Raw genomic sequence first — 22,635 nt, 5'->3', positions numbered from 1 at the left:
ATTAGTTTAACTTGGATAAAAATATATGTAGATTTTTGAATAAAATTTCTGGGCTTTACCCTTTTAACCCAAAGAATATCTATAAATAGATGATAATGTCTGGGATTTCCACAGCCTATGAGCTGCTATAAATAGTTCTAAACATTTTCCCACTTCATGCTTTTGAAAAGAACATTCTTTACTTCCTTTCTTGGAGAACCCCTGGGAATAATGCTAGATCACAACTCAGAAAATATGTACATTAGGAGAGTTTAACAAAACAGAGCTAACAAACTTGCTAACAGCAGCTCTCAAATTGATTTCACAGAGGAGAAAGGGTTAAATATATTCTGTTGCAAATTCACATTCATAATTCACACCAAAATGTCCCAGCTAATCATTTGTTACTTTTGTCTATTCACTTAATCTGCAACTATCTTTTTTTTTTCTTTTCATTTTACTAAGGAATTAGGGTTTTTTTCTGGCCTCACAAGCGATAGTAGAATTTATTTGTATTTACTTGATATATGTGCGTGTATTTGACATTCTGTAGATCTAACACTAAAGCAAAACACATCCCTTCATATTTTTTTAAACATAAACTGGATAGCCTTCTAGAGACATCTGTTTGACTTCAACGTTGAAGTCAAACTGTTCAGACTAGATGTAAAGTTTCTATCTAAAATCTCTGTTCTCTAAGTTTTTCCCATAGCAGCAGAATCCCTAGCTGCAGGCTAAGTGCTTTGTGAAACTGCTTAAATCTCTAGAGAAAGGTGCCAACTGCCTGAATTGCAGCACCCCCTGCAGGAGGTAAGCCATGTAGCAAAGAACACTTTGAGTGTAGAAGAAAATAGTTGCAGTTGCCCTTCTAAAGTGTGACAGGGCAATGTAAGGACAGAAAGGTATAAAAGAATTGCTCTGTGACTATTTATAATAATGAAAGCCAGGGCCTTGTCTTAATATAGCATTGGTGTCACAAAATGAAAGAAAATGGACATTCACTTCCTGTGCAAATTAATATAGCTATAAAAAGGGCTTGTAAATCTGAAGCCCAGGAGGAATTAATTCTAAAGAAAAACTGTATAATTGGTGGGTGGTAAATGTGACAAATATAGCTCCCTGCCACTCTGCCCCTCACCCTTTTAGAATATCCTCTTATCTGACCCTTAAACTCTACAGTCCTTTTAATTAGACAAGCTCCAAATATCTGTGCCAGTCTTGACTTGCAGTTATTTGAAGCAACTACAGTTGGTGACCTGAGAAGACTGAAATTTACTGTTACAGAGGACAGTAAGAAATTATTTGTCTAGGGAAGCAAATCAGGCATCCTCTCCTAATGGACGGTCCCTTGCAACATTCAACTATACAGAATAGCTTCCAGCTGAAAAATGTGGCAAGTAGAGCCTGATAGAGCAGTTCAATTTCAGTGACAGTGAATGGCTCAAAAAGTGTACATATGAAAACAAAAACTCCCAATGCTTTTAAACCATTACAAAATATAGAGCTGTTTACTGGAAGTGTTTCACGCATGGCTTACATGTATGCAAAGATCGAGATAAACATTAATGAAAGACCAGATTCAAAACACATATTTGAAAATGGGGTCTAAAAACTGGCAGCAATGTGGAGTTCCTAATGTTAGATGGCAGTAAGTTCTGTAAACAAGAAGCATGAAAAGAGAAAGTCCTAACCACACCGGACCTCCAGTAAAACAAGAAAACCTCTGCTCTTTGAGGTGCAAAAGTATGATCATAGACAGGGCCGGCTCCAGGCACCAGCTTAACGAGCGGGTGCTTGGGGCGGCCAAGGGAGAGGGGCGGCACATCCCTCACTCCCTCTAGGAGTGAAGGACCTGCCGCTGAATTGCCGCCGCTGATCGCAGCCTTTTTTTTTTTTTTTTTGCTTGGGGCGGCAGAAATGCTGGAGCCGGCCCTGATCATAGAGATTAGCCAGTCAAAAATATATACTGGATACACCCCCCGTGGGAAATGCCTTGCAAGTCATAAGTAAGTCAACAAGGGATGCCTCGTGAATCCAGGTTTGCTTTGTTTTGTTCTGTGAGTTTTAAAAAAATGTATTGTACTGAGTCACACTTGGAGTAGTGTTTCTGAAAGTTACATATGTCAGCCAATTTCTCAAGGAATGGCTGATTATCTTTATATTTTTCATACCTCAAGAACCATAGTTCTTTTTCAAATCCTTAGTTAATTCATAATATGGTGTGTGAACACAACACTCACTTAAATAGTGAAGAAGTTAAGGCCTACATATTCCAAAGTGGCTCTATTTTGAGTATTTCTGACTTTGGGTACCCATGTTTAGACACCTTAGGGATTCATTTTTCAGAGTTCCTCCAATGTGATTGATTTGGATTGCAAAGATGGAAAATTCTTAATAACAAAAAAAGATTTGACTCTGTATGTGAGCAGAGAAAGCCCTTATTCACTAGACTGGGGACCTCTCAGGACACTGCTCTAGACTTTGCAAATGCTGTGGTGAAAGGAAAACTTCAGCCAGCATAGATGGACCAGAATAGGAGCCACCTGTGCCTCTTCCAGAGAAAACTGCCAGCTTGGGAAGAAGCACCTCCAGGAGCCTCAATGTTAGGGCTGAAAGGAAAAAAGGTGAAGAAATCTAGGGAGAGAAAAGGATGCACGTCACATGTAATCAAACTGGCATATTCAGTGCCAAGTTTCCCTCTCCCCTCTTGCAGAACCATCTGTCTGTCATTTGCCTATAACTAGAGTGGAGTGAAGAAAGGTAATTCCTTTGTGCAGAGGATTTTGGTATTTTGTAATCTGGTTTCATTCTGATTAGGAATGAAAACCAAAAATTTAGACATTCTCCATGAAAAGAAATAGAGCCCTGGCTCCAGAGCAGTCCACATAACGGGCTGCCCTAGAACTGCAGAGCCTGGAAGTAAGGGCTACCCAGTAGCACTCCACTGGGGCTACCAAGGTGCTTGGCAGGTGAGCTGGTAGGAAACCAGGTAGGTTTCCATCAGAATGTTGGAGAAATCGAACCCATCTCTGAGACTAGGTTAGATTTCACCAAATTGGCGAATTCCAACAAAACAGTGTTTTATCAGAGTTTTTCTGACCAGCTCTACTACCACTTCTAATCTTTCTTTGATGCTGCTGTCAAGAGGGAAGTAATCACTGGACATTAGTAAATTTCACCTACTCCTCTCTTCCACAACCCCAGCCCCCTCAAAGCAGAGGACTGTGTACCCCACACTTAACAGGGGAAAGATGGAACGTTCCTGATCCTACAGAAACATGCTGACTCACTGAAAACCAAAAAATTGTTGTTAAAGAATTCCAATTTACATTAAGAACTAGCTATAAGAACAAACCCCAGAACAATTTAGTGGTCCATTTAGCTCAATATACTGCTGCTAGCAGTGACCAATGCCATATACTTCAGAGAAAAGCATAAAACTCCTTTATATATAAAACTGGGCAAACCAAGATAAAGTGTAAACTTCCTGATTCAGCTATAAGCCCAGTAATTTTATCCTAAATAATGTAATTGCAGAGGCTATCTAACAATTTCCTGTGGGAACAGGAATTGCAGGTGAGTTTTCAGAACTTGTAAATTACACAGGCTAAAGTAGAGCTCTTCCAAAGAAGATTTTCCATAAGCTCAAAGATCAAAATAACAAATTAATAGGATACTATTTAAAAATTCATCCACTGAGTAAAATATGGGGATAGTATAATCAACTGGTAATTTGTTATTTTGACCCGTTATATTTTTGCAAATTTCAGGAGGCAAAGTTAAGTTTGGGTGTGTGATGTAAGTCAGCTGGGGTATCAGTGAGTGAAGGATGATATGGCAGTGACTGATTATTGAGATTGTTTAACTGTTTATTTCCAGACTTTCTAACTTTGGATTTTTAAACAGGTGTTTAATTTTTAATAAAGAAAGGGTAATATTTTGGGTTTTTTAGATATTAGCTGGAATCAGAAGCATACTTTCAACCTTAGCAGTTCTTAATGAAGGTTTTTGCTTATGAATCTTGGGGTACTGTTTTGAAGGAACTGGTTATGCGAAATGGGCTACTGCACTTGTCTGGCTGCATGGGAAATGTCTTGCTTTTAATGAGTTGCCAACCTGTGGGATTTCAACCCGTGGGATTCCAATGACCTGCGGGATTTCAAAGTTCCCTTTTTAATTTAAAGGAAACGATAGATATATCTTTAAATATGATGACATTATTGTGAAAAAGGAATTCCATTCATTCATTTTGTTTCTAATTTAAATGGGATATATTGTGGAAGTTAGACTATATTCTCTTAAAGGACTTGCCTTTACTAGTGATGCACGGCACTTTTCAAACTGCAGAACAATGAAAATGATGATACAGTTTTGTGTTTACTCAAAGTATTTGAATTCTTACTATAAAAATGATGAGCACGTTTAAACAATTGTTTGACTGAATAATGTCCTGAGTGTGGAAATGAATGTAAGTGGATACTAACATTAGTTTCAGGTATCTATTAAAGTAATATTGTCCTTAAAACAAAAACAAAAAATTAACTGTCTAAAAAAGTAAAAAAAGTGGTAAAATAGCAATCTTCTCGGTATATTTTTCATTGATAATGACCTAGCAATCCTGGTCCAAAGAAGAGTATCTAGGACAAATTTGCATTGGCTGTGATATACAACATATCCAATTAATTCTTTTAGGCCCCACATCCTGTGCACAGCCCAGGTAAATGGGCTATGGTAAGGTTTTTCCAATTTTGTAAATACCATCTAGTTTCTAGAATACTTTTTGTTAGTAATTAGGAAATTAAGTTTGTCTTCCTGACCTTTTGTAAATGACCTGACTAAAAGATGGAACCATCTTGAGAGTATGGGTGGCCAAAACACATCACCTGTTTCTGCTGCATCAGTTGGACCAGAAAAGCTCCTCCCATTCCAGCTGCTGTACATCAGCCCTGATTTCACGTTGTGGCTCAGATGCAATGGAACCAGGAGTATTTCCTATCCCACTGCTACCAGACAAATATCTTTAAAGCATTCATGCTTCTCTGGAAATAAGCTATTTGATTTGACCAGCCCTTATATCTTCATGCCAAGGCCCTGATCCTACAAAAGAGTTTCACATGGGATGAGGCCTACTCCCTCACAGGGCCACACTGACCTCAGTAGGGTGCTGTATGGGCCCAGGAGTCTGCCTACAAAGAGTTCATTGCAGGATCAGGGCTCAAAACTGAAACTGCAAAATTAACACATTTTTCAGTTACACAAGCACAGAAAAGTATTTTTTTTTCTACACTAGGAAAGGGGAACACCAGCTTTATTCCCACAGTTGGATATCTCACATGCCACCTAACAGAAGTTTACCAAACACCCCAAAATAATTCCCAATCTAGTTTTAGGTTGTGAAAGGTATTTATAAGAATAGTGTTTGCCTGGTTTTGTGTGTGTTTAAAGGTACTTGTCTGCCACAGTGATAGGTGGGAAATCCTGGATTCTGCAAATATTTGCATTATGCACAGCAAGGAGCATAAAGATGTTGCTCCAGTGCAAGTACAAGTATTCTTGTATGCACTGTTCCCCCATTACCCACTCAGCTATAACATACCCAGCACCCCATGTGAAACTTTCCCAGAGCCCCATTCTTTGGGGCCATCATTGTGGTCCTATAAATCAGTGTAGCTCTTTTTGGTAAAGGAAATGTGTTCTCTGCCTGTGTCCAAAATAGGCCATGAACTATGTTAGAGGAGACAGAGCTGGCAGTGCCGCCTATTATTAAGGTTGCCTAACACTTCTCATTATAAGTCCCTGTTTTCAAATGCTTATAACTTTGCCAAATTGTAACTGTTTGGACTGAAGTTTTCCATGCCAGATGCCTGTCTCAGGCTGTTTTTGGAAAGTTTTAGCCAAAAAGGTTCAACCAGTTCCAAGAAAGTGGTTAGGGAAAATACATTGTTCTGCTCATGTTCAAAAAATGCTGGCAACCTTTTCTTTGAGCTTTAGCAACCCCATGCTTTGGAGCAAAGATTTGAAATTTGGCAAGGGGGAGGCCTTTGTATCAGATGTGCCTGTTGCTGTTACTGTGAAAATCTACCCAAATTTGGCCAATTTATAAGCCTTTGAAAAATCTGTGTGCACATGCTCAGTAGAAACTTTTTAGAAGTTAGCAGGGCACCAGAACTTAGAAGAAGGAACTTGTGTCTCCTGTACCCCCAATGGCCCCTCTTTTGCAGCCTAAACAGAGAAGGAGGAAGCTGCTTGACTTGAATGATGGAGTCTCCCATCAACTTTGATTGATGAGCTACAGTTACTTATTGTGGCTCCTGAGATGAGATCAAAGACCAACTTCAGACCTGCAGCCCTGTCTGCAAGTGTCAGAGGTAAAGACAATTGTAGGTGAATGTGCTCTGCTTTTAACTTTATGCCTTGCACATCTTTTCTTGATTTCAGCAGTCTGTGAGCTCTCAAAACCTTTCAGTCTGAACTGGCAGAGCTGCTGCCATGGGATCTTGTCATGAGCTAAGAGCTCCCAAGTGTTGAGGGCAATATTGCAAGACAGGAGGTTGACCTTGAGAGTCTCTTTCTAATATTTTCATGGTCTTCCCCTAAAACAAGTTCCTGTCTGTAATTCTCCATAAAAGGCAGCCTTAAGTATTCTTCTGTCAGACCTACAGGCTGCACTATTTCAGCTGTTCTCTCACTACAAAAGCTTCAATGCCTGTGATGTTCCAGAATTCAAGGACATTTTTGGAAACAAATCTTACCATTTAATTCTCATTATCCACCACAGACATAGTAGGTCAAATTGGTCCAAGCATTTTATGAGGCGTTGATAAGTATTGCAGCTGTATAAGCATGGTGATGGCACGATAAACATCAGTTTTTGTTAGCAGTCTGACACTATGTTCATTCCAGAGATGATGCTGAAGTTTTCGGAAGGCACTGCTGCCTGCACCAATACTCTTTGTAATGTTATCATCAATCCTTGCATTTTGCAAAACTACACTGCCTAGGTAGCAAAATTTGTCAATGACCTTGAGTGGTTCATCATTGATGAAACAATTGGAGTAGTTGCAGTACTTCCCGGTTGAGGCTGGACCATGTCTTCTCTGTCTTCTTTAGGCTGATCACACTGGTTTACAATTTTTGAGAAGTCGTCTGCTTCAGAGATAAAATGTGCTATTTATTATGTATTTTGATGTGCTGAATTCAAATATGACAATTAAAACAACTGATTGGCTACTGTTTCTAAGATATTTAAGTTTTTACATTTTATGTCTATGTATATTGTGTAGATAGTTTTAATCATAAATTGTAAACGTAGGTCTTTTCATGTGTTTATGGTTGCTTTACATGATCATATTTCACCTGTCCTGTTTATGTAACACTTTAAAAATCAGCAAAAGGGTTATATAAATAAAATTTATTATGAAACAAAAGGCAAAAAACTATTATGTACATAGTTCAGTGTCTACTCGGCGCTTCTTGGCTTGTCTCTTGTATTCATTAAATGGAGCATCTCTTGTCACTGTCCAGCAATAGTCTGCAAGCATTGATGGGCTCCATTTGCCCTGATAGCGTTTCTCCATTGTTGCAATGTCCTGGTGAAATCGCTCGCTATGCTCGTCGCTCACTGCTCTGCAGTTCGGTGGAAAAAAATCTAGATGAGAGTGCAAAAAATGTATCTTTAGTGACATGTTGCAATCAAGGCTTTTGTATGCCTTGAGGAGGTTTTCCACCAACAACCTGTAGTTGTCTGCCTTGTTGTTTCCAAGAAAATTTATTGCCACTAACTGGAAGGCTTTCCATGACGTCTTTTCCTTGCCACGCAGTGCATGGTCAAATGCATCATCTCGAAGAAGTTCACGAATCTGAGGACCAACAAAGACACCTTCCTTTATCTTAGCTTCACTTAACCTTGGAAATTTTCCAAGGAGGTACTTGAAAGCTGCTTGTGTTTTGTCACTGGCCTTGACAAAGTTCTTCATCAGACCCAGCTTGATGTGTAAGGGTGGTAACAAAATCTTCCTTGATTCAACAAGTGGTGGATGCTGAACACTTTTCCTCCCAGGCTCCAATGACTGTGGGAGTGGCCAATCTTTCTTGATGTAGTGGGAATCTCTTGCACGACTATCCCATTCACAGAGAAAACAGCAGTACTTTGTGTATCCAGTCTGCAGACCAAGCAAGAGAGCAACAACCTTCAAATCGCCACAAAGCTGCCACTGATGTCGGTCATAGTTTATGCACCTCAAAAGTTGTTTCACGTTGTCATAGGTTTCCTTCATATGGACTGCATGACCAACTGGAATTGATGGCAAAACATTGCCATTATGCAGAAAAACAGCTTTAAGACTCGTCTTCGATGAATCAATGAACAGTCTCCACTCATCTGGATCATGAACGATGTTGAGGGCTGCCATCACACCATCGATGTTGTTGCAGGCTACAAGATCACCTTCCATGAAGAAGAATGGGACAAGATCCTTTTCACGGTTACGGAACATGGAAACCCTAACATCACCTGCCAGGAGATTCCACGGCTGTAGTCTGGAGCCCAACAGCTCTGCCTTACTCTTGGGTAGTTCCAAATCCCTGACAAGGTCATTCAGTTCACCTTGTGTTATGAGGTGTGGTTCAGAGCAGGAGGATGGGAGAAAATGTGGGTCCTGTGACATTGATGGTTCAGGACCAGAAGCTTCATCCTCTTTCCTCGTCTGACTCAAGTGAGAATGATTCTGGTGCATCAGGAACCGGCAGTCCTTCTCCATGGGGTACTGGGCATATAGCTGATGGAATGTTTGGATAATGCACAGTCCACTTTTTCTTCTTTGACACACCTTTCTCAACTGGAGGCACCATGCAGAAATAACAATTGCTGGTATGATCTGTTGGCTCTCTCCAAATCATTGGCACTGGAAAAGGCATAGATTTCCTTTTCCTGTTCAACCACTGGCAAAGATTTGTTGCACAAGTGTTGCAGCATATGTGTGGGGCCCACCTCTTGTCCTGATCTCCAATTTTGCAGCCAAAATAAAGGTGATAGGCTTTCTTAACCATAGTGGTTATACTGCACTTTTGTGATGCAAAAGTCACTTCACCACAAACATAGCAGAAGTTATCTGCACTGTTCACACAAGTACGAGGCATCTCTGCTCACTTTGGCTGAACAGAAATGTGTCCCTTTGCAAAATCAAACACTGACAAATAAGAGAGCACGACACTTTTTGATTTCTAGAGCTGATATAGGGCAATTTGTTCAGCAGAGTGCTGTAAGCTTCGTTATGATTGCATCATCCATGACTTCTAGGAATAACATGATGCAATTCATATCATGTATGACGCAATACCAGCTTCAGATTGCATCATTCATTGTTTTGCCTAAAAAGCAAGTACTGTCCAAACCCAGTCATAGATTTATTCATAGATCCAGTCAAAGATGTATTTTAGTCATTTCTGGTTTAAATTGAGATCCCTTCCCTTCATAACTCACTTATCCTCCGCCATTCCCAAGTCAAGGGTCGTATATACTGACTCAATAGCATATCTTGAAAACTAGAGCCAATCAACAATTTTAAGCATCATTTTCGTTCTCAGTGATCCAGATTTAGTAAAGTTTGACTACATTTATTTCAGAAGCATTTTGGCTGTAGAGCAGTGTCATTAAACCAAAATGTTTTGCTGCATGCAGAGCAGTCAGTGAGCAGCCATGCTCAGCTGATGTGGCAACTCATGGTGTCGGATGCCATTAGATGGTCAAGGGACATTTATCTAGAACACATCACTGGACACTGGCAATACTAGGAGAGATGAGAAACAAAATCTGAAAGTAACTTAAATATTTCTCTGATGGATTATTACTACTAAGGGACAACCTATCCTAAATGTCCAATTACTGATGGACAATCTACATTCATTTCTATATTTGCTTTCTACAACCAACTCTCTGTGTAACTTTTCATGAATGTACCAGAATACTTGGACGTTAATATCTAAATTCAAGTATCAGAGGGGTAGCCGTCTGGATCTGTAAAAAGCAAAAGAGAGTCCTGTGGCACGTTTAAGACTAACAGATGTATTGGAGCATAAGCTTTTGTGGGTGAATACCCACTTCGTCAGATGCACGAAATTCACCCACGAAAACTTATGCTCACAATATCTAAATTGTTTCATTAAATTTGTTAATCTTATTTGGGTTATTGCTGATTATGTACTATATATATTGTATTAATTTTAAACCAACCTTTGTATGTTGGATAATTTAAGCACTATACCCAGATGTACAGACACTCTTTTCTTAACCTGTGTATTATATAATTTTAACATTAGCTTTATTTAAAAAATGTATATCAGTACTACTGAAAAAGTGTATGAAGAATTTCATCAAGTTTTTTAACAAGCCTTATACACGTGAGCTCAGATTTTAACGCATGCACATGAGGTGGGTATTAGATATTTGACAACATCTGTGCTGTTTTAAATGGAGGCTCAGCATCATTTTACAACTCATGAGCTGATGATCAAACCACATGCATGCTCCCCACATTGCATGGGTGATTTTGATGTCCCAACAGTTGCGTTGGCATACGACATAGTCAATTAAATGCTAGTGACCGGAGTGCTCACTGGCATGCATTCATTTTGCTTTGTTGCTTTTGAAATATCTTATTTATGATGGCTAGCTGGTTCTCTGCACTTTTTGAGGAGTGTTGTGCCATTTGAGTTTTCTTTCACCAAATCATATTTACCGAATACTTTGGGCCAATCTTCACGATTGCAACCAATTCTAGAATTTAAGTTGCCTGGGATGATTAATTTTTTATGAAAATGAGCTGACTTTATGGTGGTGTTGAAGTCTTTGTAGAATTTTTCTTTGACATCATCAGCCCACATCATCATGGGTGCATATGCGCTAATGACTGATACATAACATGCAGATGCCAAGTTGAGGTGAAGGACTATCAAGCAATCATTTATTCCTTTGGGTACACAATCAAGTGCAATAGACATCCAAATAGTAAAGTCAACCCCTGATAGTCATCTCTCTTCTGTGGACTTGCCTATCCAGTAGAACATGTATTCAGCCTCAACCTCTTCAAGATGGGACTTGGCTGGGAAAGATATTACACTCAATGGAGCTACATCAATTTTGTATTTGGCCTTTCAACACAGCATCATCATAAAGAGTGCAGACATTCCATGATGCAAAGTTCAGCATTTTTTGTCTGTTGGTGAAGACTGGCCTGCCTCCCAAGGCCTGTGAAAGCGAGGGATCGTTTTCCAGGATGGGTTGTAGATCACTGATGATGCATTGGAGAGGTTTGAGCTGAGGACTGTAGGTGATGGCCAGTGGAGTTCTGTTGGTTTCCCACAGACAACTCGCCAACCTTAAGTATATTCTCACCAGCAACCACACACCACACCATAGTAACTCTAACTCAGGAACCAATCCATGCAACAAACCTCAATGCCAACTCTGCCCACATATCTACACCAGCAACACCATCACAGGACCTAACCAGATCAGCCACAACATCACCGATTCATTCACCTACACGTCCACTAATGTAATATACCCCATCATGTGCCAGCAATGCCCCTCTGCTATGTACAGCGGCCAACCTGGACAGTCACTACGTAAAAGGATAAATGGACACAAGTCAGATATTAGGAATGGCACTATACAAAAATCTGTAGGAGAACACTTCAATCTCCCTGGACACACAATGGCAGATTTAAAGGTAGCCATCCTGCAGCAAAAAAAACTTCAGGACCAGACTCCAAAGAGAAACTGCTGAGCTTCAGTTCATCTGCAAATTTGACACCATCAGCTCAGGATTAAACAAAGACTGCGAATGGCTAGACAACCACAAAAGCAGTTTCTCTTCCCTTGGTGTTCACACCTCAACTGCTAGAAGAGGGCCTCATCCTCCCTGATTGAACTAACCTCGTTATCTCTAGATTGATTCTTGCCTGCATACTTATACCTGCCTCTGGAAATTTCCACTACATGCATCCAACGAAGAGGGTATTCACCCACGAAAGGTTATGCTCCAATACGTCTGTTAGTCTATAAGGTGGCACAGGACTCTTTGTTGCTTTTTGAAATACTATGTCATCTGTGCAATATGACCATGTTAATGTTGCTGTGAGAACTTTGACTTTCCAAACTTTAAACGTTCACAGTTAAGTTGGTATTCACATAGTATTTTATATTTATGTGTTTGAATTTTGTGTGACATTATCTGGCTTCATCCATTCTAATTAATGTTTACTGGTTGTGGGTGATTAAATCTGCCAATACCATCATGTAATTAACGCTATGAGAAATACAATTTTAATATTTTAATCTGTTGCCTCTAGTGCTTTACATTTCAGGGTTCCTTCTGGAGGAAAAGGGTGAGGCTAGGCAAAATGCCATTGTATGGTATGAATTGTTTAGTTTGATTTGGTGGGTGGGGAAATTTATAGGTGTAAGAGAAATTAATACACACGCATCTGTGAACGAAACAAACCGCATTTGCAAGGCTGGAAGGCCTAACCCAAATTCCTCTCACCAACAACCAAACCGCATGAACTTTAGGCACATCAGGTTGCCATCTCATCTTAAAAAAACAAAACAAAACAAAAAACACAATTTGTCAAACATGCTGTTTCATCTAAGCTGAAATGCTTTGCAGACACATTTTGGTTTCAACAAAATTTTCAGCATGAAAGGAGAAGAGAGAGGGAGTGTATGGCTTTAGCCTGGTAGACACACACAAACTTCCTGAATTGAAAAACTCAGTCAAAAAATAAATTTTGACCTAAGTTCATTTTCACAAAAATGTTCAAAAGCTTTGGGTTTTGTCCCAGATTTCAAAAGCTGTCATGAAATGGAATGGTCTTCTGGTCATCTCTAATACATAGCATCTGAGGGCTTGCACCCTGGGGAAATTTACTAGCATAATTATACTGATATACAATTATACTGATGTACATTCCCACATGGACACTTATTTCAGAATAAGTGCTTCCACATATGGAATTATACCAGAATAACTGTAGCAGTATAATTATATTAGTAAATTTCCCCATGTAGATAAGCCCTAAACATCAGTACAAGAGTTGTACTCTTTAAATGATCATGAAAACTACATGGAAAAAGCTGAACCGTTTTGGCTGAAATTAAACAAACAACCAACCCCACAATCAGTTTGAGGCAGACACTCAGGATGTAAAATTTCAGGCTGAACAATTAAACTATGGCAGAAATATAAAGAACTGAAAACAGGGTCTTAGAATGGGATCTGTCAGGCACCTTGATAATAGGTGGCATTATCAGCCCTGTCCATATAAATGAGCAGCCCAGGTTTCCAGAAAATAACTTTTTTGATAGGTATAAACAATCCACTGACTGGGCTTAGTAAGAAATTTCCTCTGTGGGCTGGTTATTATATAAGCGTCTTCTACATGTTGTCTTGCACTTTTCTCGAAGCAGCTAGCCCCTGTTAAAGATAGCATATTATTATTTGTATTGCAATAATGCTGTGGACCCCATGGTGTTAGACACTGTACAAACATGGGTCAGACAGATGGTCACTATCCCAAGAAGCCTGCAATCTACTGTCTAGTATGGCAACTCCTATGCAACACAGACAAAGAAGGATCGCCAACAACACTGAAAACTGCATCACCAGCATCTTGCTACACTGGCATCCCAGCAACCATACGCTGGGGGAACCCTCACTAAACCTGCTCCCCTGTGAGATGAAAAGTGTCATGGTCCCTGTGCACTGCCTGGCTTCAGGGGGCTCTAGGATGGTGCTGGTGGGTGCCCAGAATAGGGGGCTGTGAGACCTGTGACAGGAAGGGGGTGAGGGTGCATGGCCTGGGGAGCTGTGACACACTGGATGGTGGTGGATGGGTGCAGCAGACAAGGGCTAAGGCTCAGGGAGGGCAGGAGGAGCTAGGTGCCCATGATAATGAGCCGAAGTGTACAATAGGAGGCAGGTACCTGGGACAGGGTTATGGGGAAGGCGCAGTGGGTGCCTGGGATGGGGCTGGGGGGGGGGGGGGGGGGGGCGAAGAGGCAGGTGACCTGGCCAGGGATTGAGACCATGGTAGGTGATTGGGATGGGGTGGTGGAGGCTTGGGGTGGTGGACTCTGGGACGGGGCTGTATGTATGTGTGTGGGGGTGGTGGGCGCCCAGGAGGGAGGTATATCTGCGTGGAGGGGGGCAAGGGTCCAGAATAAGGGTTAAGGGAGAAAGGTGCGCAGGATGTGGGGGAGGGGGGCAGCGGGTGACTAGAACAGAGTTAGGAAGGGGGCCAGCAGGGCCCAAGACGGAGGCCAGGCGGGTACCTGAGACGGGCTATGGGGGGGGGGGGAAAGGGGGCCCCGGGTGGGGGGTGGGGGGGAGGGGGGGGCCGGGAGGGACCGGGGGGGGGGGGGGGGGAGAGTGGTTGTCTGGGACGGGGATTGGAGGCAGCGGGGGCCCGGGACGCAGCATGGAGGAAGGGGAAGGGCGGAGGCCCGGAGCTGTGGAGGGAGCGGAGGCCCCGAGGCGGGAAGGGCAGGAGCTGCCCGGTTCCCGCCGTCGCTACCCAGCCCTGTCCCGGGGACACACCTCACGCCGCCCAGGCTCCAGCCCCACCAGCACCCGCCGCCGAGCGGGGCGGGGCGGCGGCCTCCGGTCCCTGCCCGCCCCCGGAAGTCTCCCCGCAGCCACTGAGGAGCCACCTTGTTGCGGCCCGCGCCGCCGCCGCTGCTGCCGGGCAATCTGGTGGCCGAGCGGAGGCGTTCGAGGGGCAGCGCTGAGCCCGGCCCAGCCCCCACCGCCGCCGCGCTTGTCCGATCCCGGGCGCCGCCCCTGCCCGTGCCCGCCGCGCGGGCCATGCGGCTGGGGGCCCGAGGCGGCCGGAGGCAGACCGGACGCGCTCTCAGCCCAGCCGGGCGCGGCGCACGTGGGTGCTGAGGGGCGGCGAGGCCGGGCCGGGAAGATGCTGTTGTCCCTGGTGCTGCACACCTACTCCATGCGTTACGTCCTGCCCGCCGCCGTGATGATGGGCACCGCGCCCACCTACGTGCTGGCCTGGGGCGCCTGGCGCTTGCTCTCCGCCCTGCTGCCCGCCCGCTTCTACCGGGAGCTGGATGACCGGTTCTACACCATCTACCAGAGCATGGTGCTCTTCTTCTTCGAGCGCTACACCGGCGTGCAGGTGAACCCCCCGCGCCTGGCACCGGGGGTGGGCAGCGAGCGGGGCGGGGGCACGGGGGGGGGCTGCATTTGGGGTTACTGCCAGGCTATCTGCCACGTGGAGGGCACGGGATCTGACCTGGCACTTGTGAATCCACCCATCGCCGTGCTGCTCGGGTGCCGAACTGTGCCACTACATGGACTGCTCAGAGCGGGCTGAGCCTGTTCACCCCGTGGCAAGCATTTGTTGCACTTAACCTGGTGCCCTCATAAATATACTTAGGCAGATGTTAGCCTTGCTCACCCAACTAGTTTCACTGAGATCAGAGTAGCATGAAGGCAAAGAAAATATACTCAGACCACCACTGGATCTTGTGATTGCCCACCTAACCCTCTGTTTGCACAACCTCTCCCTTCAACCTCGTTGTCACTCCTTCCTGGTCTTGTCTAGGTTTTGCAACTAAGCAAGCTGCCCTTGATTGCCGCCACTGACCTTGAAGCTCTTGAGCTGCACCCTTGGAAATCAGTGGTAAAACTCCTATTGACTTCTGTGCAGGCTCAGGCCTTTCCATTGTAAGCTCTTGGGGGGGCTCTAACTCTCTTATTTTGTAAAGAATCATCACAATAAGTTTTTATCTGGCACTTTTCATTCACCACTCTAAAAGTGCTAGTATTGTTATGCTCATTTTACAGGTGTGGAAACTGAGTCATACAGTGGGGAAGAAACATGGGCACAATAATGCTATGGAATCCAGACCACCGCCACCCACCCCCCAGTTAGTGTTTTTAACAACTGAACCATGCTATCTCTTTTGCACAATCATGATACTAAATAGATAGTAGGTAATAAAATAATAGTTACATGAATAAGGCAAGCAGGTCTAATGAAACTACTAGATGTTGCTATTGCTACCCAAAGAAAAACTTGAGTGACCTTCCTTCAGTCCTTTGCAAATAATGGATCCAAACATATCTATAATGCTGAACACTATGAATACAGCTTGGGTCATAATTGCTCATGTCTGACTTGGATTTCAGGTTGGACTTTTTCTATTATCCCCTAATTCAAAGAAGAGAGAGTGTTAAAGGGACACCTTTGAGATAAAATAGTATGTAAAATGAAATTCCTTACTATATTGCAAATAATAGTTTAAATTATTATAACTAATGAAAGTAAACATAACTTTTCAATATTTGTACTGCTCATTTGCCTAAGTTTTGGGCCAACTGAAGTTAATAGGAGCTGTGATCACTCAGCAGCTCTGAATTCAGGTTCAAGATCTCAAGTTAGAAACCCAGGATTGATGGTCTCTCTTTCAAGTTTCAGCCTTCTGTTGCCCCTGTCAATATGCATCTGTGTGCAAATAATTGTACTTCATATTTATAGAGAATCTTGTCTTAGAGAATCTCAAAACACTTTACAGATATTAATGAATGACGTCTCCTAATGCTGCTGTGAAAGGATTACATCTCCATTTAGAGTAGGAGAAACTGAAGTATAGAGATGTTAAGGCCTACATTTTCAAAAATGTCTTAGTTATGGGTCCCCATTCTGAGTCACCTATGCCCTGTTTTCAGAGAAACTGAGCACCCTTTATAGATCCAGCTGCGGTCAATAAGAGCTGCAGGTGCTCAGCACCTATGAATATAAGCCCTAAGTGTCTGAAGATGGGTAACCAAAATAACGGACGCTTCTGAAAATGTAGAACTAAATCATGTGGCCAGGTTCACATAGGAAGTTTGTTACAGAACTGGAGATGGAGCCCAGATCTCTTGACTCCAATCCTGTAACAAAACTATCCCTCCAAGTATGAGCATTCTTGGAGACTTCAGGAGCCAAGTAAGTGATGTGCATATTTTTATTTACAAGCTTGTTAGTGCCTTTCAGTGCTAAAGTTGGACTTCTCCTGTGTGGAAGTTAAATGCATAAGGAGCATTAACTCATTTGATTTGTGATATAAACTAGAACAGGGAGGAAGGATAGTGCTGTGTTTAAGGCACAGGACTAGAATCTGGGAGTTCTGTTCCCTGCTGTGCCACAAATTGTGTGACTGTGACCAACTCAATTAACTTCTGTCTCTGTTTCCACATCTGTACAATCAAAAAAACAATACTTCCCTATCTCACAGGGTGATGTTAATTGTTCACTTTGTTCACAGCCTTGTATTGCCATAACATCTTCCATCCAAAGATCTCAGTACATTATTATTTATTAGACTTGATCTGGCAGAGGTGAAAGGCTAGCTGTTTAACTCAACCAATCTTAAGGACAAAATTCAAAATCAAGAATATATGTATGATATAAACCATAATAGAGTAAGTATTTGTTCACATGTCCTATTAGGAAGGTGCCCTGGGGTAAGTATTATGAACAGGACACTTACCATTGAAAAATGCCTGCTCTGTTGAAAATCTAGCACTAACTCATAAGAAAATAAGAATAGAGAATGCCAAGGAAAGACATAGAAGGGGAAGCATCAAGAAAACCACTGGCTATGCCAATACTGTGCTTTTTTCTTAATTTCCCCTGGTTGCTTCAGTGCAAGTCTATCAGTGATGGCAACATAGACCATCAGCTGCTATTTTTGTCATAGGATCAAGTAACCCTGCTAAGAATTGCAACAGTGGATGATCTTTGGAAAAAGTGCACTGCAGGCAAGGCTAAAAAGGAAGAGGGAACAGAAAGGAACCAAAGGCTAACAAAGGGGAGACTCTCCAAGACCAATGCTTGTGGAATAATGCTTGTGGCTTAAAACTATGGAAAAATAAAGGGAAGGAAGAGGGAAACAGAGTAAGAATTAGTCAGAGAAATGCCAAATACCTGGTACTCTCAGCATTTGCAGGTGTAGGAGAGAGAATCCCTGAAACTTGTTTTATGTATACATTTTACTACTCTTGATTGCATTTCGCTGAAAAATATTCCACAGCTCTTAACTTGGAGAGTGGTATGGTCATGGCATAGGCCCCAGCCCTGCAAACTCTTAAGTAGGTGTTTGCTGGATTGAGGCCATAATCTTGAAACTGCTACTTTGGGGCATATAATTAGGTTAACAGGGGCAGGCAACAATTTTTCCCTAAATGTCAAGCTCTGGTGCTTATAATAAAATATCACTAAACTAAAATCAAACAACAAAAATAGGACATAAGAATGTTAACTTTATACTTCTATAGTACTCTTCATCAGGGCATCTCAAATTGCTTTACAAACATTAAAGCATCCCAACATCCCCTCTGGGGGAGCTAAATTACTGGGTGATGAATTGCATAAATTAGCAGAAATGGAAAAGATCTAGCTTAAATCATTCTCTAGTTTTACAGACAGGGAAACAAGAGGTTAAGGACCTGATCAAGCAAAGCACTTAAGTATATACATAGTCTCATTGAAGTCAATAAAACTACACATGAGTTTAAATGCTTTGCTGGATTAGGGCCTTAAATTACTTGCTCAAAGTTGTACAGTGGGACAGTGGTAGAACTGGAAAAGATAATTTTATTTGAGACTGTGTCCTGTCCAGGATTCTTTGAAACTGTTATATTTGCATTATTTGTGGATTTTTAATGCAATAATATATCTATTCTGTTATAAATATTGGATGTGCCTGCTTTTAAAATCCTATCTGTCGTGAAATTTCCATTGATATCAATGGGAGATTTACTGAGTTAACACTGTGAGTTTGAGGCCTATATGTGGATTATTTTTTCAACTAAATTAAAATAATAGTGTATCTTATTTTTGCAGGAATGGAGAGGAAAGGAAAGGAGGTTTCTGTGTAGCAACAGCTGTTAATCCACAAAGAATCTAATTACGCACAATTTTTTTTCATTCCTCTAATTTAGTGTTTCTAATCAACTGAGTTTATAAAAACAAAACCCCTCCTCCATGCTGCATCTGAAATTTAACTTTACAGCAAACACTTTAAATTTAAAATTGTGAAATAAAATGGAAACTGGGATATATATTTAACTATGTAGCAGAGCTAGTCCGATATCCTAATAACCTATAGGGATTGGGACTAGAAATTAAATTTAAATATAAAATTGTTATCGCAGAGCTCTAAAACTATAGGAACCACTGCTCCAACATTTTTGTTTTAGTGTGTGGTTCTGGTACCTTCTTATTCAATCATCTTTTCTTCCTATATTTTCTGAGTCATATCTGCTTACCTTCCTGCCAAAAATATGTTTTTTGCTCCTGTTAGCTTTGCAGATCCCATACAGCAATGAAAGAGAACTAGATTCTGTTGTGGCTCTCACGTAATCAACAAAATTGTTAATGAATTTTCAAATGCAGTCTTATTACTGGTAATGATGCGTGGCTTGGCTTTCAGAACCCAGAGTGAATTTACAGAGCTGGCAATTAGAAAAAAACTTCCTAATCTGCAAATGAAGTCAGTTTAGACAGACACATTTTTGTGATTGTAAACATGAAATCCCATGATGCCACTTAGAGCCATTTTCAGAGTATAACTATATTTTAACTGATATTCATGCACTTTATTGAGAATCACATGCTATAAATATTTATTAAAATATATCCGTATGCTACATTCTGACAATGCCCAGGAGCACTAGCTTGGATTACAAGTGTATAATACTGAAATGTGTAAATGCAATCTACCGAAAAATGGGGCATGGATAATCGCCACATTCCTTTCCCTCTCACACATCTATATTGTTGCAAGATCATTGTGTTCTTAAGATACGTTTCTATTTGACTTGGCTGTTGAGTCCCCTTTGCTCTGCTGTGAGCTATAGCAGTGTTACAATATGTTTTTACTAGCTAGGACATATACAAGATGTTTAAACACTTTTTAAATATAGTTTAAAGTGAATAGAAAGTTTGACAGCAAAGGATGTTAACTGAATGACTTGATGGGTCAGAACGGCTACTGACACAAACAGGTGCAACTCCTCTGAGTCATTGGTGTAGCATTTGCTATGCTAATTGTGGATTTGGTCCCAAGTTTCTAAATCTTCAAACATATGTGGGCTGTTTGCAGTTGCTCACTTAGTGTATTAACTGTTAGGATGTCTATTGTTTCTTTTTGAATTCACCTTTATGTTGTGAAGGAGTTCTGTATCCTTGCCTTCACTTCAGGGATCCCGGAGTTTGTATGTTCTTATTTCAAGGTGTGACTGTGAAAACTAAAATGATTAAAAATATTTCTGTGATTAGAGTGCTTGAATGGCTGAAAGGATTGGTAATGGGATATGATAAAGCCTTTCACCTCTCAGTGACCATTTAGACCAGGGGTTCTCAGGACAATTTTTTTGGTGAACTGGCCCCAGAGTGTGGCCACCAACTCTTGCTGGTGGCCGGTCTCATATTTTTTTCCTAAAATACTTGTGGGCTGGAGCCGGAAGTCCTGTGTCCAGATCCTGAAGCCCCACAGACGGGGCCTGAGGATGGAGCCCGAAGCCATGTGGCTGGAGCTTGAGGCCTGCTGCCTGCACAGCCGGAGCCCAAGGATGGAGCCTGAAGCCCCATGACCAGAGTCTGCCTCCCCTGGGCTAAAGCCTAGACTGAGCCTCACTGTCCTGGGAAGGTGGGGAACTCACTGGCTGCTTGCTCCTCCAGCATTGTATCTCCAGAAGGGGGCAGGGTCCAACCCCCTGCTGGCAGCCCCAGCAACCAACACCAAGGCAGTGCATCTAGGAGCAACAGGGAGGGGCTGCTACTTTGCCACTTCCCTGCCCCCCAATCACAGCACAGGAGACTGTGGCCACAATGGCTACATTTAAGAAACACTGATTTAGACTCCTATCCCAGTTGCCATCAGGATGATGAAATTAATGCCTGTTGTGTTTATGCATGTTTTTCTGAGCTGGTGAGGGGTAAATGCTCTTGATAGTAATCTTTTCTAATTTTGTTTGGTATTTGTGTTGACTGGCAATGTAGAAATATTAAAGAAGAAGCCAGAGTGATGATTTCTTTAAGAATTATTTTCAAGCTGCAGGATTTTGACAATGATGTAAAATCCATGCCTGATTTACTCTGAATGGTTTTTTTCCCCTTGTCCAACATGCACACATCTGCCTTTCTTTCTTCCTCTGCACCCTCTTTGGAGCAGAAAATGTTAGAAGTGATGCTTCAGCTAGAAGCATTATGAAATTCTAATTTTAATAAGGCTCAAGTTACTAGGAGAATTGGATGTCTCTCATTGGTAATGCTTCCACAGTTATAGTCAGCACAACCATGTTGTTTCTAACATCCATTACAGAGTATGTGCTACACCACAAGTACACTACATTGTGTAATAGCTTTCTGCAATGGGAGTTAAAGTTTAGTCCTGTATACATTAGTAGACAAATAGTTTTTAACACTTTGGCCTTGTCTGTACTGGGAAAACGGCAGGGTGTTAGAAAATGTGCTGACTAACACATTGTTAAAAAACAGCTTGGCATCTAGTAGACAAGGACAGCTGTGTTTAAAAATGTTAGCTGCTGATGGCCAGGAATGCCTTGTTTGTCCTAGAGCTCTCACTGATATTGCCACTGGTGATGCTATAGTAGCAGTCATGAGGCATGTTGGGGGAAAAGGTCCAGTATAGTCACAGCCTAGTATTTCTGTCTAATGCTAGAAGCTCTTAGTGAGGCAAATGGGTGGCAAAAGTTTGGGAATGGCTAAGGGGACAGGTTTGAGACTATAAAGAGTGTGTTGAGGGGAATGAAAGTTACTATCCCCAGAAAGGTTTCAGAGGGATAGCTGTGTTAGTCTGTATCAGCAAAAACAACAAGGAGTCCTCGTAAGGTGCCACAAGAACTCCTCGTTGTTTTTATCCCCAGAAAGGACATCCCTTTATTGACAGGCACTATAGAGGAGTGCTGAATCTCATGATAAGGTAACGAAACAAGGAAATGTTGGGATCTGACCCTTAGTTTTAAGATAATGACACATTTGTTTGGGTCTGACTTTAACAAACTTTAGAAAGGATCCCCACTTTTTCACAATTATTTCCCAAAAGGACACTCACAAACAGAGACTGGTTTTAGAATAAACTGTCTCACTAGGAATGTTAGATAGATCAGGTGGGTTCGGTAATATCTTTTATTGGACTAACTTAGGGATAGTCAGGAAGAGGATTCTTATTAATGAATATGTGCCTTTTATAGTACAATATTTCTTTGTGTATATTATTGTACAGGTGTTAAATGATGCTGCTTAAGCACAATGGATAAAGTTTCCAAACATAGATACCTAATTTTAGATATCTAAATCCAAAAATAGATCTAGATAGCTAAAGTTAGGCACCTGAGTGAAACTTTGGCCATACTCTGTATGTCTCAAACATGTTTTTGGATACGTGTTTCATGGTTTCATGCTACCAGATGCAGAAAATCCCACACTGGGTTGATGTATGCATGCAAGATAGTCTGTCTGTCTATCCTTAATTTCTATTCCGATTGCCTTTGACTGCCACTGAGGGTGAAAGTGGTGTCCCATTTAAACACACAGAGATAGTGTTTACCATTCAGTTGGATGCCAAGA

At 41.7% G+C, this 22,635-nt stretch overlaps 1 protein-coding gene across 1 annotated transcript in view; it reads left to right on the top strand.

Moving 5' to 3' along the window:
• The first annotated feature begins 14,681 nt into the window (after window positions 1–14,681).
• Window positions 14,682–22,635, top strand: part of AGPAT5 (1-acylglycerol-3-phosphate O-acyltransferase 5) — a 128,528-nt gene continuing 120,574 nt past the window's right edge. Inside the window, exon 1 of the mRNA XM_034766359.1 lies at window positions 14,682–15,168. Within this exon, the coding sequence (XP_034622250.1) occupies window positions 14,950–15,168 (219 nt within the window). The 5' untranslated portion in view covers window positions 14,682–14,949. The remainder of the gene's footprint in view (window positions 15,169–22,635) is intronic.

The sequence above is a fragment of the Trachemys scripta genome, chromosome 3 (assembly GCF_013100865.1).
Source record: "Trachemys scripta elegans isolate TJP31775 chromosome 3, CAS_Tse_1.0, whole genome shotgun sequence".
Classification (NCBI taxonomy): Eukaryota; Metazoa; Chordata; order Testudines; family Emydidae; genus Trachemys; species Trachemys scripta.
Note: the sequence above shows the minus strand (reverse complement) of the source record. Positions and strands in the feature narration are given on the sequence as shown.